The 14,774-nt window shown below is 49.4% G+C and overlaps 1 protein-coding gene across 1 annotated transcript; it reads right to left on the bottom strand.

Moving 5' to 3' along the window:
- Nucleotides 1-10,244: 10,244 nt before the first annotated feature.
- On the bottom strand, nucleotides 10,245-12,367 carry LOC123721271 (tropomyosin-1, isoforms 33/34-like). Its single transcript, XM_045679516.1, has 2 exons — nucleotides 11,845-12,367; nucleotides 10,245-11,788 (listed from the first exon to the last, which is right to left on the bottom strand). Exons 1-2 carry the CDS (start codon nucleotides 12,365-12,367, stop codon nucleotides 10,245-10,247), a joined length of 2,067 nt encoding a protein of 688 aa, XP_045535472.1.
- Between the last annotated feature and the right edge of the window lie 2,407 nt (nucleotides 12,368-14,774).

Below are 14,774 nucleotides of genomic sequence, written 5' to 3'. Positions count from 1 at the left end.
AACCTAACCTAACCTAACCTAACCTAACCTAACCTAACCTAACCTAACCTAACCTAACCTAACCTAACCTAACCTAACCTAACCTAACCTAACCTAACCTAACCTAACCTAACCTAACCTAACCTAACCTAACCTAACCTAACCTAACCTAACCTAACCTAACCTAACCTAACCTAACCTAACCTAACCTAACCTAACCTAACCTAACCTAACCTAACCTAACCTAACCTAACCTAACCTAACCTAACCTAACCTAACCTAACCTAACCTAACCTAACCTAACCTAACCTAACCTAACCTAACCTAACCTAACCCAGTCACGTCCCGCCCGCCTTGACGACGCGTAGCGCGCAAAGTGTGAAAAAAGTGCTCCGCAAGCCAAAAACGCTCGAAAAATCAAAGTGGTGGTAAAAGTCGGGTGAAGTTACTAGTGCGACATATCGTGAGATAGGGAAAATTACCACGAACACAACGGTGTGAAAATCGCAGTTATAGGTTGGAAAACCAGGGAGTTATTGGTGGAAAACCACCAAATTTGCAAATTTTAAAACTTTAAAAATTCCCGCTGCGAAATTCAATGCGACAACATATAGTTTTTATCACATCATTGTAAAGGTCTCGACGAGGACTAGGACCTCGAGTTGTCTCCCGAATTTTTCCCGTAAGAAAATCTCGAGAAAATGGGGAAAAACTAAAACGGCGTGACAACGTGGACCTGGTTCCAGACGTGCTAGAAGGACGTGACATACATTGCTGGATAGCCCTTTAAAAGCCGAGCAGGTACCAAGTTTTAAAAGGAAAATCAGGTCAGTGGTTAAAAAGTTATAAACATTTTAAAATTGACAAAAAAGTGCATAAACTTCAAAAAATCATAACTTTGGATTTAAAGCGAGGACATATATATTTTAAATTATAGTTAGATAGTGCATTTCAAGACGAACAAAAAGACACCCTGCTTGGATTTTTCCCGTGTGCAGTTTTCGAGAAAAACAAGTTTTAAAAAAGTGCTAAAATTGTAAAATTAAAATTCAAAATTTAAGTAATAAAGTAAGAGTGAAGCGTGTAATTAAGCTATTTTTAACAATATACTTTGTGTAAATTTAAGAAAATTTTTGGAAACATTTAGAAAAATAACTGGTTAAATCCGGTTAAGTTATTATAAAGTTTTACAAATCTCGTAAACAAGTGACGTCATAGCGCGCACCTGCAGCCGCGCTCCCCCTCCTCCCCCGCCGCCCGCACCTCACCGCACCTCGCTGGCCGTGGAAGGCGGAGCTTGTGACGCAACTGCACACCTGCGCTGCAGATAAATTATGAACTAGACAATTATCAAACCGACTTGACGATTGAATTAGTTAGAAATATTTAGTTGTTGTATTAATGTGTTGCTATTGTAATATAAAGGACTAGAATAAAAGTGTATAATATTAAAGTGTAAAAATTTAGTAAATAGTAATTACTAGAGTTTTAAAAATTGCATTAATTGATGTAAAAACTATAAAATTCGCAAATTAAATTAAAGTAACGTAAATTATATCATAAAAATAAGTTAACGAAATTGTCTAAACGTGTTTCTAAATTATAAAATAATTAATTAAGATAAGATTTTGTAAAACTGGTCAAGTCGGAAAAAGTCAGAATTAACATATTGACCCGGGCTTTTCCCGACAATATTAGTTATAAGTTAGTATAAGTTTAACGGTTGGCGGAGTTGTTGCCCGCCGCCAATAGGATTAAGATAACGGTCCGGGGTCATTGCCCTAGACGTGAAGCAGTTTTTGATAAGGATCATTGACCTTTGTATTAGACGTAATAACTGTTATTACTGTTATTATTGGAATTACACTATTAAGACTGACACTTTCAAGTGTATAAATATTTAATAAATAAAACGACCATAGTAACTAAACTTATTTATTAAATATTTTAAAAAAAAATTGTTAAAAATTTCGCAAAGATTTTTCAAATCTTAAAACTTCAAAATCGTTAATTGAAATAAAATAAGAAATAGTTTGTTTACATTTTAACCAACATTATCTTTTGTACACGCCCATTGTGTTCCGAGAGCTCGCTCGCTCGGTCATTAGTTAAACAAAGGAGCGCGGCGGCGGCATTGCTGGAACACAATAGGGCGTAATTAGTTGAAAAACAAGGATAAGACCAAAACATAAGAATTAAGATTTTTATTTTATATCATTTTTAAATCATTTTTAAATTTACTTCAATTAAAATTACATACTATATATTACTTTTGTTATTGTAAGTTAAAATTATATTAAAAATCGTGTAATAGTTCAGTGGACGAGATTCAAAAATTTTCTCAACTTTAATTTGTAAAATAAAATTTTAAATTTAATTTAGATTTAGATCATATGTCAGTCTATTAGAATTTACTCTATTTAATTAACGTAACTTAAATTAAAAAATACTAAAAATACGAACTAAATTAAAATTAAAATTCATGCGTATGGTCTTATCCACATTAATATAAACGATCAGTTTTGAAAAATTTTAAAACTTTGTATAGATTCTATTTGTGAATAAGTATTGGTACTTAAAACCCAATACTTAAACTTAATACTTAATTCAATACTGAGTCGGGAACAAAGTTTTAAAATAAATATTGGAATAAAACAGGTCGATCCTTATAGTTTTAAATAGACATACTGACTAGACTTTTGTCGTCAGTATTAGTAATAAGTTGCTATTGTTTTTCCAACAGGCGCTTTTGCCTAAAATTATAAAAGAAAATAGTTGTAATTATATTAGTATTAAGGCAATTTAGACAGACTAAGACCGTGTCCCCTATTGGGACACTTAGATATTTTAAACTTAAATTTTAAATTTTTAAATTTTTAAAGACTATTGGGACTTAGTTATTAGTTTTTGACAGGCGCTTTTGCCTAAAGTTATATTTTGGGAAAATAATAGTTTTAATTATATTGTATAGGTTTATTGCCGACAATATTAGCGTAAGTTCGTTACAGGTTTATTGCTTACTTGAAAGTTTTAACGACAAAAATTTTTAACTTTTTATTGAATAAAATTTTTACAAACTGACACAATCCCCCGAATACAAGATGTTCGGTTTCCGCACACCTGAGAATAAGGTTGGACAGGCATCTACATCTGGTGCAGCACTGCAAACTCCACCTGAAAAGACACAAGGATTAGTGAAGGAAGCGCAAAAGAAATTGACAATAAACAAGGAGAAAGCGGAAAGTTCGCCCAAATATCGAAGCAGGGCCATGGAGGCGAAATCATGGGTCGTTAAAGCGAAAATACATTTGAGTCAATCCAGAAATACCAAAACAGAAATAAAAAATGAAGTCACGCTAGCTATTGATAAACTTTACCAGATAATTAAAGAATTAGAGGGAGATAAAAACAGGGAAAGAAAGGAAGAAGGGAAGAAGGAAGAGAAGAACGATAATAAGGAACTGGAAAAAGAGGAAAAGGACAAAATGTACGAAAAAATGTATGAAATGAAAAAATCTTTAATACAGAAAATGGAGGAACATGAGGAGTTAATAAAACAAAGTAATTTAAAAATTAATGATCTGAAAACTACACTGGATAAACATAATGAAATTCAAAATCAAACCTATACTTATGCTAGTGCCGTGACGAAGGGAATGAGAAGACCACAACAGACAGCTCTGCATTCTGTTGTGATTACATCAAAGAATGAGACAGATACAGGTGAAGAGGTCTTAAGCAAAATAAGAAAGACCGTTAACGCGAAGGACGGTGGGGTCGTAGTAGAGAAGTTGAGAAAGGCTAAAGACAGGAAAATAATTGTTAGTTGCAAAACGGTGGAAGATAGGAATGTTTTAAAAGAAAGATTGAAAAAAGCCGAAAAACAACTAGAGGTCAAGGATATAAAAAACAAAAATCCTCTAGTAATACTGAAAGACGTCCTTAGTTACAACACAGATGAAGAAATTATAGAGGCCCTAAAAAATCAAAATAAGACTATAATCAAGGAGGAAGATGAAATAGTAATATTATATAGAAAAAGGGCAAGGAATCCACACGCAAGGCATATTGTGTTACGAGTGCCCCCGCAGGTGTGGAAGGAGATGATTGAAAAGGAAAAGGTGCAGATCGACCTGCAGAGGGTGCGGGTGGAAGACCACTCGCCCCTCGTGCAGTGCTCGACCTGCCTCGGGTATGGCCACACAAAAAGGTTGTGCTACCAAAAACTCGAAACATGTAGCCACTGCGGAGACATAGATCACAAAAAAGCAGAATGCAGGGAATGGCTTGATGGGAAAGAACCTGTGTGTACCATGTGCAAACGTGAGAATATGGACAAGTTAAACCATAACGTCTTCGACCGAGAGTGCCCGGTGAGGCAGAGATGGGATGCAATAGCGAGATCCGCTATTGCATACTGCTGAGGATGCCCCGGGCACTCTCAAAAGTCGAACAGATAACCATAGTTTAGGAACAGTGGTCGAAGGTGATGGAGGAAATCCCGACCGGCAAGACGACAAATTAACGACAACAAAAACGTATTCTGGCAGAAATGGGTATATGTATGAGGCTCCGCCCATCATAGAGGATGGGTGGGCCTCAACGAATGAGCCGATCTGGAGCCCTCCACGCATTCGCCACAATAAAAACCAACGGTCGGAAAACCGCGTGGACCACACTAAGGTCAAAACAAGTAAGACGGCAATAAAGGTGGGGTCGTATGCTGAAACTTATGACCAAACATTTATGGAGTGTAGGCCTTCGGCGTCTGCGTTGGCCGCACGGTTTTCTGACCCGAGGAAGGGCAGCAATAAAAAAGGTAATATGGTTAACAAAAGAGGAGTAAAAAAGGGCACTGAGGAGTCGACATGGGATCCTCTACATATTCGACAAAACAAAAACCAACGGTCCAAAAGCCGCGTGGACCATACTAAGGTAAAAACAAACAAGATGGCTATAAAGGTGGGGTCGTATGTTGAAACTTACGACCAAACATTTATGGAGTGTAGGCCTTCGGCGTCTGCGTTGGTCACACGGTTTTTTGACCCGAGGAAGGGCAAAAACAAAAAAGGTAACATGGTCGGCAAAAGGGGATTAAATAAGGGCATTTGGGAGTCGACCTGGGTCTCTTTACACATTCGCCAAAACAACAACCAACGGTCCGAGAGCCGTGTGGACCACATCAAGGTCAAAACAAGTAAGACGGCAGTAAAGGTGGGGTCGTATGATGAAACTTACGACCAAACATTTATGGAGTGTAGGCCTTCGGCGTCTGCGTTGGCCGCACGGTTCTCTGACCCGAGGAAGGGCAGTAACAAAAAAGGCAACAAGGTCGAAAAAAGGGGAGTAAAAAAGGATATTGGGAAAGCAGAAATTGGAATAGGAAGGGATACGGATATAGCAATAGACAAGATTAGAAACAAAATTAAGAAGACAAAAAACGTACTTACCAAAGGAAGCAGACAGGGACGCACGAATAGAAGCAAAATTGGCCCCTCATACCTGGGAAAGAAATGTAATGGTGCAAATGTTATAGTAAAAAGGCTTCGCAAGGTGCGGCTTCCTTGGGCGCATGCTTTCATGCGAAGAGTGAATGCCGCACATCGCACCACATATACCATTTGCACCATCACAAACCAGCATTAATAGACTCAACACAATAGAAAAAATATGAGGCAAAAATGTAAACTGGATTGACAAAGTCTCCGACCCACAAATATGTCGGGGGATCACGGGTAAAAAAAAAAAAAAAAAAAAAAAAAAAAAAAAAAAAAAAAAAAAAAAAAAAAAAAAAAAAAAAAAAAAAAACCTAACCTAACCTAACCTAACCTAACCTAACCTAACCTAACCTAACCTAACCTAACCTAACCTAACCTAACCTAACCTAACCTAACCTAACCTAACCTAACCTAACCTAACCTAACCTAACCTAACCTAACCTAACCTAACCTAACCTAACCTAACCTAACCTAACCTAACCTAACCTAACCTAACCTAACCTAACCTAACCTAACCTAACCTAACCTAACCTAACCTAACCTAACCTAACCTAACCTAACCTAACCTAACCTAACCTAACCTAACCTAACCTAACCTAACCTAACCTAACCTAACCTAACCTAACCTAACCTAACCTAACCTAACCTAACCTAACCTAACCTAACCTAACCTAACCTAACCTAACCTAACCTAACCTAACCTAACCTAACCTAACCTAACCTAACCTAACCTAACCTAACCTAACCTAACCTAACCTAACCTAACCTAACCTAACCTAACCTAACCTAACCTAACCTAACCTAACCTAACCTAACCTAACCTAACCTAACCTAACCTAACCTAACCTAACCTAACCTAACCTAACCTAACCTAACCTAACCTAACCTAACCTAACCTAACCTAACCTAACCTAACCTAACCTAACCTAACCTAACCTAACCTAACCTAACCTAACCTAACCTAACCTAACCTAACCTAACCTAACCTAACCTAACCTAACCTAACCTAACCTAACCTAACCTAACCTAACCTAACCTAACCTAACCTAACCTAACCTAACCTAACCTAACCTAACCTAACCTAACCTAACCTAACCTAACCTAACCTAACCTAACCTAACCTAACCTAACCTAACCTAACCTAACCTAACCTAACCTAACCTAACCTAACCTAACCTAACCTAACCTAACCTAACCTAACCTAACCTAACCTAACCTAACCTAACCTAACCTAACCTAACCTAACCTAACCTAACCTAACCTAACCTAACCTAACCTAACCTAACCTAACCTAACCTAACCTAACCTAACCTAACCTAACCTAACCTAACCTAACCTTTTTTTTTTTTTTTTTTTTTTTTTTTTTTTTATAGTCAGGAAATGCGTTTACGCACGCCTACGCCGGGCTGTGCAATGGCGTAGGGAGTGTGGGACTCGCCGGCCACAGAAGGTGACCAGAATACCCACTAAAACCTGACTGCCCTCTAACGCATTATGGCGGGCGCCACGGGAACGCTTTAGCTTTCTTCCGTGACCCCGCCTGCGTTATCGCCCTGAAGGGGCCTCCCTCTCACGCATGGTTTGTGGGGAGAAGTACGGCGGCGAAACCCCGCCTCCTTCTCCCCACTCTCCTGCGTCTGAGCGGGGGCGCGAGGGGGTTATCCTCGCGCTCTCGCTCCCTTTCCTCCTTCTGCGAAATTACTATTTCGCAGAAGGAGGAAACCGCCTCCCATGACCCCTCACTGCCCAGCATGGCGCGAATTACGCCTGGGAGTGAGAGGTCATCACCAATCGCCGCTACCAGAGTGCGGCGCTCTTCGGACCACGCTGTACATACCTGAAGGGTGTGTTGCGCGGTGTCCTCATCAGCGCCGCACTCGTGGCACGACATCCTCTCCTCTCTTCGTATTCGGTGAAGGTACCGCCCGAAGCACCCGTGGCCTGTCAGCATCTGCGAAAGTCTATATGTGATTGCGCCATGGCGCCTCCCGCACCAGTCCGAGAGCTGTGGGCGTATAGCCTCTATGGTGCGGGCGCCGTATTCGGCGTCCGCTAGGCCAGCAGCCCACAGCTCTATGGTCGCTCGCTTTCTCTCCGCCCGGGACCGGGCGAGCTCCTCTGGAGCCGGAGCTTCGCCCCGAGCTCTCTGCTCGGCCCGCTCCCGGTACGCTTCGGCCAGCACACCCGCTTCTATCTCCCACGGGGGAGTGCCGGCCAAAGCGCAGGCCGCTGCATGGCCAACCGTGCGGTAGGCCATGCATGCGCGCACCGCAACGATGCGCTGCGGCCTGCGGAGGAGGGCCCTGTTTGGCGCGTCAAGGGCTTCTGCCCATATCGGCGCGCCGTACAGGGCCATGCTGCGAACGACCATGGCGTACAGTCGTCTGACCTGCACGCCCGGACCTCTCAGGTTCGGGAGGAGCCTGGCGAGGGCGGAAGCCGCGCCGACGAGTCGGGGGGTTAGCGTCCGGAAGTGATCTCCGAAACGCCAACCCCCATCGAGGATAAGGCCAAGATATTTTATCCGGGCCTTAACCTCGACCTCGTCCCCGTTGATCCGGAGGGTCGCTCCTGCGGGCACTCTCCACCTCGGCCCTTTGAAGCAAAGGGCTTCGGTTTTGTGGAGTGCCACGCGGAGTCCGAGCGCCTCGATCCTCCGGACCAACAGGGTGGCCCCGGCTTCCGCCCTCCTCTTGACTTTCCTCCAGGTGGTGTCCCGGACGGCTATCATCGTATCATCCGCGTAGCAGATGACAGCCATCCGGGGCAGCACCTCCCCGCGGATGGCCCAGTCAAAGCCGATGTTCCACAGCAGGGGTCCTAGGACGGACCCCTGAGGAACACCGGAGGCCATCCGCCGCTCCTCTCTTCCCTCCCTCCCCATGTAGGACACTACCCGCTCCTGCAGGTAGTGTCCCACAATCCTCCGGAGATAGAGGGGCAATTCGTGGAACCGAAGTGCCTCCTCTATTACTCCGAAGGGGAGGGAGCCGAAGGCGTTGGCGATGTCAAGTGACACCGCCACCGCCCCCTGACCCCTCTCGGTCGCATCCTCCGAGAACCTTTTCAGGGCGGTCAGGGCGTCCAGGGTGGATCGCCCGGACCGAAACCCGAACTGGTTCTCGGAGAGCTGCGGCCCTTCCGTCTCCAGATGCTGGATGATCCGGGAAGCCAATACCCTTTCGAGCAGCTTCCCGGCCTCATCCAGCATCACGAGCGGCCGGTGGCCGGAAGGAGAGTCGACGGGGTGACCCTCCTTCCTCAGCAACACCAGCCGCCCCTCCTTCCACACCCCGGGGAAGCGCCCCTCCGCCAGACAGTCGTTAAACAGTCTGCGGAGCCGTTCCCCGAGGTGTTCCAGCGCAATGTGCAATACCTTGCCAGGCACTCCGTCTGGCCCCGGGGCTTTGCGGGTCCCCCTGAGCCGGCCCGCCGCCCTGGCCATTTCCTCCTTCGTTATCGGGGGTGGGGCGAGGGCGGCAGACCGGTTCAGCTGTTCGTCGTCGTCCGCCGGCATGTCTCTTGTCATGCGCGGTGGTACAAAAGAAGGGCTATCCGGGAACAGCCCTTCGACCACCGCGCTAAGGACCGCCGGCTCCATCGTTTCCGTGGGGGGCGCCACCTTCAACTTCGCCCGCACCATGCGGTATGGGCGCCCCCACGGGTCTGCGTCTAGGGTCGCCAAGAACTCCGCATAGGCAGAGTCCTTGGCGGCCTTGATCGCACTGGAGAACGCCTTCTTTGCCGAGCTCAGCTCGGTGTGAAGGCGCTCCAGCTCCTCCTCTGTTCTGTTCCGCCGTCTGCGGCACCGGGTGAATGCCCGTCGGGCGGCGTTACTGGCGGAGCGCAGGGCGGCTAGGTCCTGCGACCACCAGTACACACCTTCCCGGGGCGCGAAACCACGTCGCGCCCTGGGCATTCCGGCGTTGCAGACGGCGGTCAGATCACGGCGAAATCTCGCCGCCCTCTCGTCGACCCCCACTGTTTGGGGGGGTTCCTCCGCCCAAGCCCGGACGATGGCGGCTTCTTCCGCCAGGTCAGGGTCGAGGCGTGAGAGCTGCCACTTTGGGAAGCCCTCAGCGCCTCGCCGTCCTGCCGCCGCCGTCCGGGCCTGTGACCCCTGGGGCGCGGTGGAGACCCTGAACCGGATGTACAAATGATCGGACAGGGTCTCCACCTCCTCAAGGACACGCCAACATGATATGCGTGCACCGATGCCGGGGGTCGCGAACGTGACGTCCACGACTGATCCCCCTTGTCGGCGCACGCACGTGTTGGCGTTGCCTTGGTTCTCCGGAACTAAGCCGATCATGACGGCCCAGTCCCGGAGAAGCGCCCCTTTCAGGTCAGTGATGGAGGACCCCCACGCTGCGCATTTAGCGTTGAGGTCCCCCATCACGATGACCTGGGCCGGTGATGCTCTCTGCACAACCGGCTCCAGGCCATCCAGGAACCTCTCGAATTGCCGGAGGTTCCTGTTTGGGGAGAAGTAGACTCCTATGAGTACTACTTCTCCCCAGTTCACCGCCACGTAGCCCGCTCCTCGCTCCCTGAGGGAGAGGGGTTGCGGGCTCGAAGGCGGCGCCACAATGGCGACTGATCCCTCTGTGTCCCCGAACCAACTGGGTTGGGGGGGGACAAAGTAGGGTTCAGCCACGACCGCAACAGCAATTCTCCACTCTGCCAGGCACTGCATGAGCAAGTCCTGTGCCCTGGCAGAGTGGTTGGTGTTCGTCTGTAGTAGGTCGAAATGCAGGTGTCTTGGCATTAAGATACCTGCATTTCTTCCTCCTCAGCCATTCGGCTGCCGTGCGGTTGGGGCTGAGTGCGAGGCACTCTGCTCGACGACGGGGCTTTGCCCTTCACCGACGGGGGTGTGCACTTGGCACCCCCCATCACATGTGAGTGTGGGCGCCCCGTCGTTGCACACACGGTGCATTTGCAGGGGGCCTCGCACTCTGCCGACTTGTGCCCTTCACTGCCGCAGCGGAAGCAGAGACGCCCGTTCTCTGCCTCCGCTGGGCATAGAGCGCGAGTGTGGCCCAGCATCATGCATTTATAGCATCGCAATGGCTGGGCCTCCACTGCTTTGACGGTGGCCATCGTCCATCCGATGGCCACTCGTCCCGCCTTCACGATTGCTTTAGCAGCAGTCGCTGGGCACTTGATCAGGGCGGAGCCGCCGCCCCAGAAGCTCGGCCTGATGTTGCCTACTTTCATGGAGCCGGGGGGACATCCGCCGACCGATGCCAGTTGGGCCGCCACTTCCTCAGTGGTCACCGTGTCATCCAGACCGGTGATCCTGAGGACGGCCATTTTGGTAGGGCGGGTGATGTCCGCCCAGCTGCCTACTGCCTCCACCAGGGCGGCGGCAAGGCGGTCAGCAGTTTCCTCGGGGGAGGTCCCCCCGACCTCCATCAGTTTGGAGCCGGTCATGCTCGTTCGGATCTTGACCGACTCCAAACCGAATTCCCTCAGGGATATCGAGGACCTGGCCTTTGCCAGGACCTCGGTGTACTTCGCGTCAGTCGTGGCCCCTTCCGCATTGGTCATGGTGGCCCCTTTCTTGAGGGTCACCACTATGGCCGCGGTTTTTGGGGCCACGATTTTAACGGCCTTTGGTGGGGCCGGGGCGATCTGCCGGGTTGTTCCGGCTGAGGGGGGGGAATAAGCAGCGACAGCGGCATTTCCCCTCTTCTTCCGCCGGACAACCTCAGACCAGGAGTTGCCCACAGTCCCCGTCTGGGCTTCCCCCTCTCCACTTGTTCCAGCGGTTGGGGGGGGAGGGGTCGCGTCTGCCTGTCCTGCCCCCTGTTTTCCCTTGGAGGGAGGAGGTGGCGGGGGGGCAGTCGGCCGCTTTGCAGCGCCCTTCTTCGGCGCCTTCTTTACCGCCCTAGGTGTGGGCGCCGGGGATGGCTGGGCTTCCCCATCCACCTCCATGGCGCCCTCCACGAGCCCCGACCGGGACTTGTGACGGGGCGGCGGCGGCTGCCGTTGGTCGGCACGCAGGGGGGGCCTCATGACGGGCTCCGGAGGAAGGCGCATCTCCAGGTCTTGTAGGCGGGCATTGATCATCCCGCCTACCGACTGCAGGAGTTGCCCCTTCATTTCCTCCATAGCGTATCTTAGCACCTCCTCAAAGTTGGGCTGCTGTGGCCCTGTGGCCTCTTTCGGGGCTGCAGCGGACTTCCGCTGCGACTCGACGTACGCCTGCTTGAAGGCACGCAGCTCATTGCGGACAATATCCAGCTCCCTTGAAAGGCGAGCATTGTCCGCGCGGAGCCTGCGCTGCTCTTCATCTCGCGGAGGCCCTCAACCGCTTCAACAACGCATTTAGTGGCCCGGTTAATTTGGCCCCACACGGTACCCTTTAGGTGGCTACTCTTCTTAATCTCCTCCTTAATCTTTTCTACACTTTTGAGAGCCTCCTCGGCGAGGGCCTCGACCGTGCCCCTGGATAGGGCGTCGGGGGTCCCGTCGTCAGAGGCTTTTGCAGAGGCCACTACGGGGCTCGTCTTCCTACCGCTTGGACGGTAGGTTGGGTCGGGGTCCTCCCCCTCACTATCCCCCCCATCAGCCAGGTAGTCTTTTGCCTCCTTGAGGAAGCTGTACACCCCTACTGGGCGCCTAACGCGGCCCCTCGTCGAAGAGGAGGCCACTTTATGCGCCACGGCCGGGGCGTCCTCATCCGCTGATGTAGCGGCCAACGGCCGTTTATGGGTCGTTCCCGTTCGGAACCTTAATGTCATGCCCGCTGACCGCGGCTTACCTCCCTTGTTTTGCCTTGCGGCGTCCTCGGTGCATGCGGCGCCCGCGGCTCCCAGCCGGCGCCCTGAGGCGCCCTCGTCCTCCGAGCACGTGTAGTCCGACATGGAGGTGTCCTCCCCCATGTCGTAAGCCGCTTTGTTTCGGTCGCTCATAGCGATTGTAGACTTTTCATAAGTAAAGTTCTACAAACACTAAGATACGCACTTAAACACTAAAAACTAAGCTATTATGGTCTCTGTCCACCCTAAAAGCTATACCGGTCGACTTGTCTCACTGAGACGCATCTCCCGGTATATCACACGTCGAAATCGGAGCACTTTTTGGAATTTGTCGTAAAAGTGCCACGCCCAAAACGACCGTTACAACACTTAAACACTAAAAACTTAACTAATTTGGTCTCTATCCACACTAAAAACTATATCGGTCGATTTGTCTCACTGAGACGCATCTCCCGATATATCACACGTCGAAATCGAAGCACTTTTTAGACTTTGACGAAAAAGTGCCACGCCCGAAATAACCGTTAAAACACTAAAACACTAAAAACTTAACTATTTTGGTCTCTGCCCACTATGTGTTATATATCACTGGATGCGTCTCGCCGAGGCGCATCTCCCGATGTACAACACTGGTATATCACCTCACTTTTTACCACATTTATCGAATTTTAAATGCGGAGCGACACGGAAGCGATGCACACGGTACGGCAACCGGCGCGCGATTAACCTAACCTAACCTAACCTAACCTAACCTAACCTAACCTAACCTAACCTAACCTAACCTAACCTAACCTAACCTAACCTAACCTAACCTAACCTAACCTAACCTAACCTAACCTAACCTAACCTAACCTAACCTAACCTAACCTAACCTAACCTAACCTAACTAACCTAGTAGGCGCTCGCCTTGCGGCGAGACGCCGCCCTACCCTAATCTACTAAACCTAACCTTACCTAACTTACCCTAGCTAACCTACCAGTGTTTGGTTCGCGGGGCCGAAGCCCTACCCCAGCCGAAGCCGGGGCGTTCCCCTATCCACCACCCGGGGACGCGCCACGTCGGAGTTCACCTCTCCGCCCACTCGGACAACCGAGCAGGTCCGTGGAGGTCCGTGGAACCTTTTTTTTTTTTTTTTTTTTTTTTTTTTTTTTTTTTTTTTTTTTTTTTTTTTTTTGTAACGAGGGAAAATACACTTCCGTACCCCTGCGCCGGGCAGTGCAATGGCGCAGGGAGTGTGGGACTCGCCTACAGTCGTTCGGCCATACCCACTAAAAACCCTCATGCCCACCTTAACGCAATGACCCGAGCTTTGTACCAGCTGAGCCATAACCAAAGCTCGGGCCGCGCGTCTGACGCCGAAGCGCCTCTCCCTAAGTGGTGAGAGCCAGAGAGGTAGGATCTTTTTTTTTTGTCCTACTACCCCAGCCCCCACCGGCGGAACCAACCGGCCCGCCCTCTACCCTAACACGCCGCAGAGGGGGCTGGTAAACCAGCACCCCCTTTGGCCTCTCCATACCTCTCACATCCATCCATCACCTCATCTGGCCACGAGGGCTGCAGGGGTTACCCACCCACAGCCCCCACGACCTCACCCCACATCCGGCCACGAGGGCTGTAAGATGGGCAGGATAAACCAGTACCCACCCACACCCCCCGCGGCCCCACCACGTCGCATCTACCGGTGCGACCCCGGTTGGGCATGGTCAGGGCGGAGTCACTGCTGTGACCCACCACTGACGGCCCTCTCCAGGTGGGTCGGTCATGTGCAACACCCAACACGATGACCGACCCTAGAGTTTGGTTCGCGGGGCCGAAGCCCTACCCCAGCCGAAGCCGGGGCGTTCCCCTATCCACCACCCGGGGACGCGCCACGTCGGAGTACTCCTCTCCGCCCACTCGGACAACCGAGCAGGTCCGTGGTGGTCCGTGGAACCTAACCTAACCTAACCTAACCTAACCTAACCTAACCTAACCTAACCTAACCTAACCTAACCTAACCTAACCTAACCTAACCTTTTTTTTTTTTTTTTTTTTTTTTTTTTTTTTTTTTTTTTTTTTTTTTTTTTTTTTTTTTTTTTTTTTTTTTTTTTTTTTTTTTTTTTTTTTTTTTTGTAACGAGGGAAAATACACTTCCGTACCCCTGCGCCGGGCAGTGCAATGGCGCAGGGAGTGTGGGACTCGCCTACAGTCGTTCGGCCATACCCACTAAAAACCCTCATGCCCACCTTAACGCAATGACCCGAGCTTTGTACCAGCTGAGCCATAACCAAAGCTCGGGTCGCGCGTCTGACGCCGAAGCGCCTCTCCCTAAGTGGTGAAAGCCAGAGAGGCAGGATCTTTTGTGTCCTACTACCCCAGCCCCCACCGGCGGAACCAACGGGCCCGCCCTCTACCCTACTCTACGTGCCGCAGAGGGGACTGGAAAACCAGTATCCCCCCTCGGCCTCTCCATCACACATCCATACATCTCCTCATACTGGCCATGAGGGCCGCAGGGGGCAGGATAAACCAGTACCCACCCACAGCCCC

The sequence above is a fragment of the Papilio machaon genome, chromosome 9 (genome assembly GCF_912999745.1).
Source record: "Papilio machaon chromosome 9, ilPapMach1.1, whole genome shotgun sequence".
NCBI lineage: Eukaryota > Metazoa > Arthropoda > Insecta > Lepidoptera > Papilionidae > Papilio > Papilio machaon.
The sequence above is the reverse complement of the archived record's forward strand: the minus strand, read 5'-3'. Positions and strand labels throughout refer to the sequence as shown.

Bases quoted from the DNA above. Each gene is read 5' to 3' on its own strand.
- LOC123721271 (XM_045679516.1), bottom strand. From the start codon at position 12,367: ATGGGGGAGGACACCTCCATGTCGGACTACACGTGCTCGGAGGACGAG. The intron at 11,789-11,844 runs GTACCGTGTGGG...GAAGCGGTTGAG, and splicing joins GAAGAGTAGCCACCTAAAGG to GGCCTCCGCGAGATGAAGAG.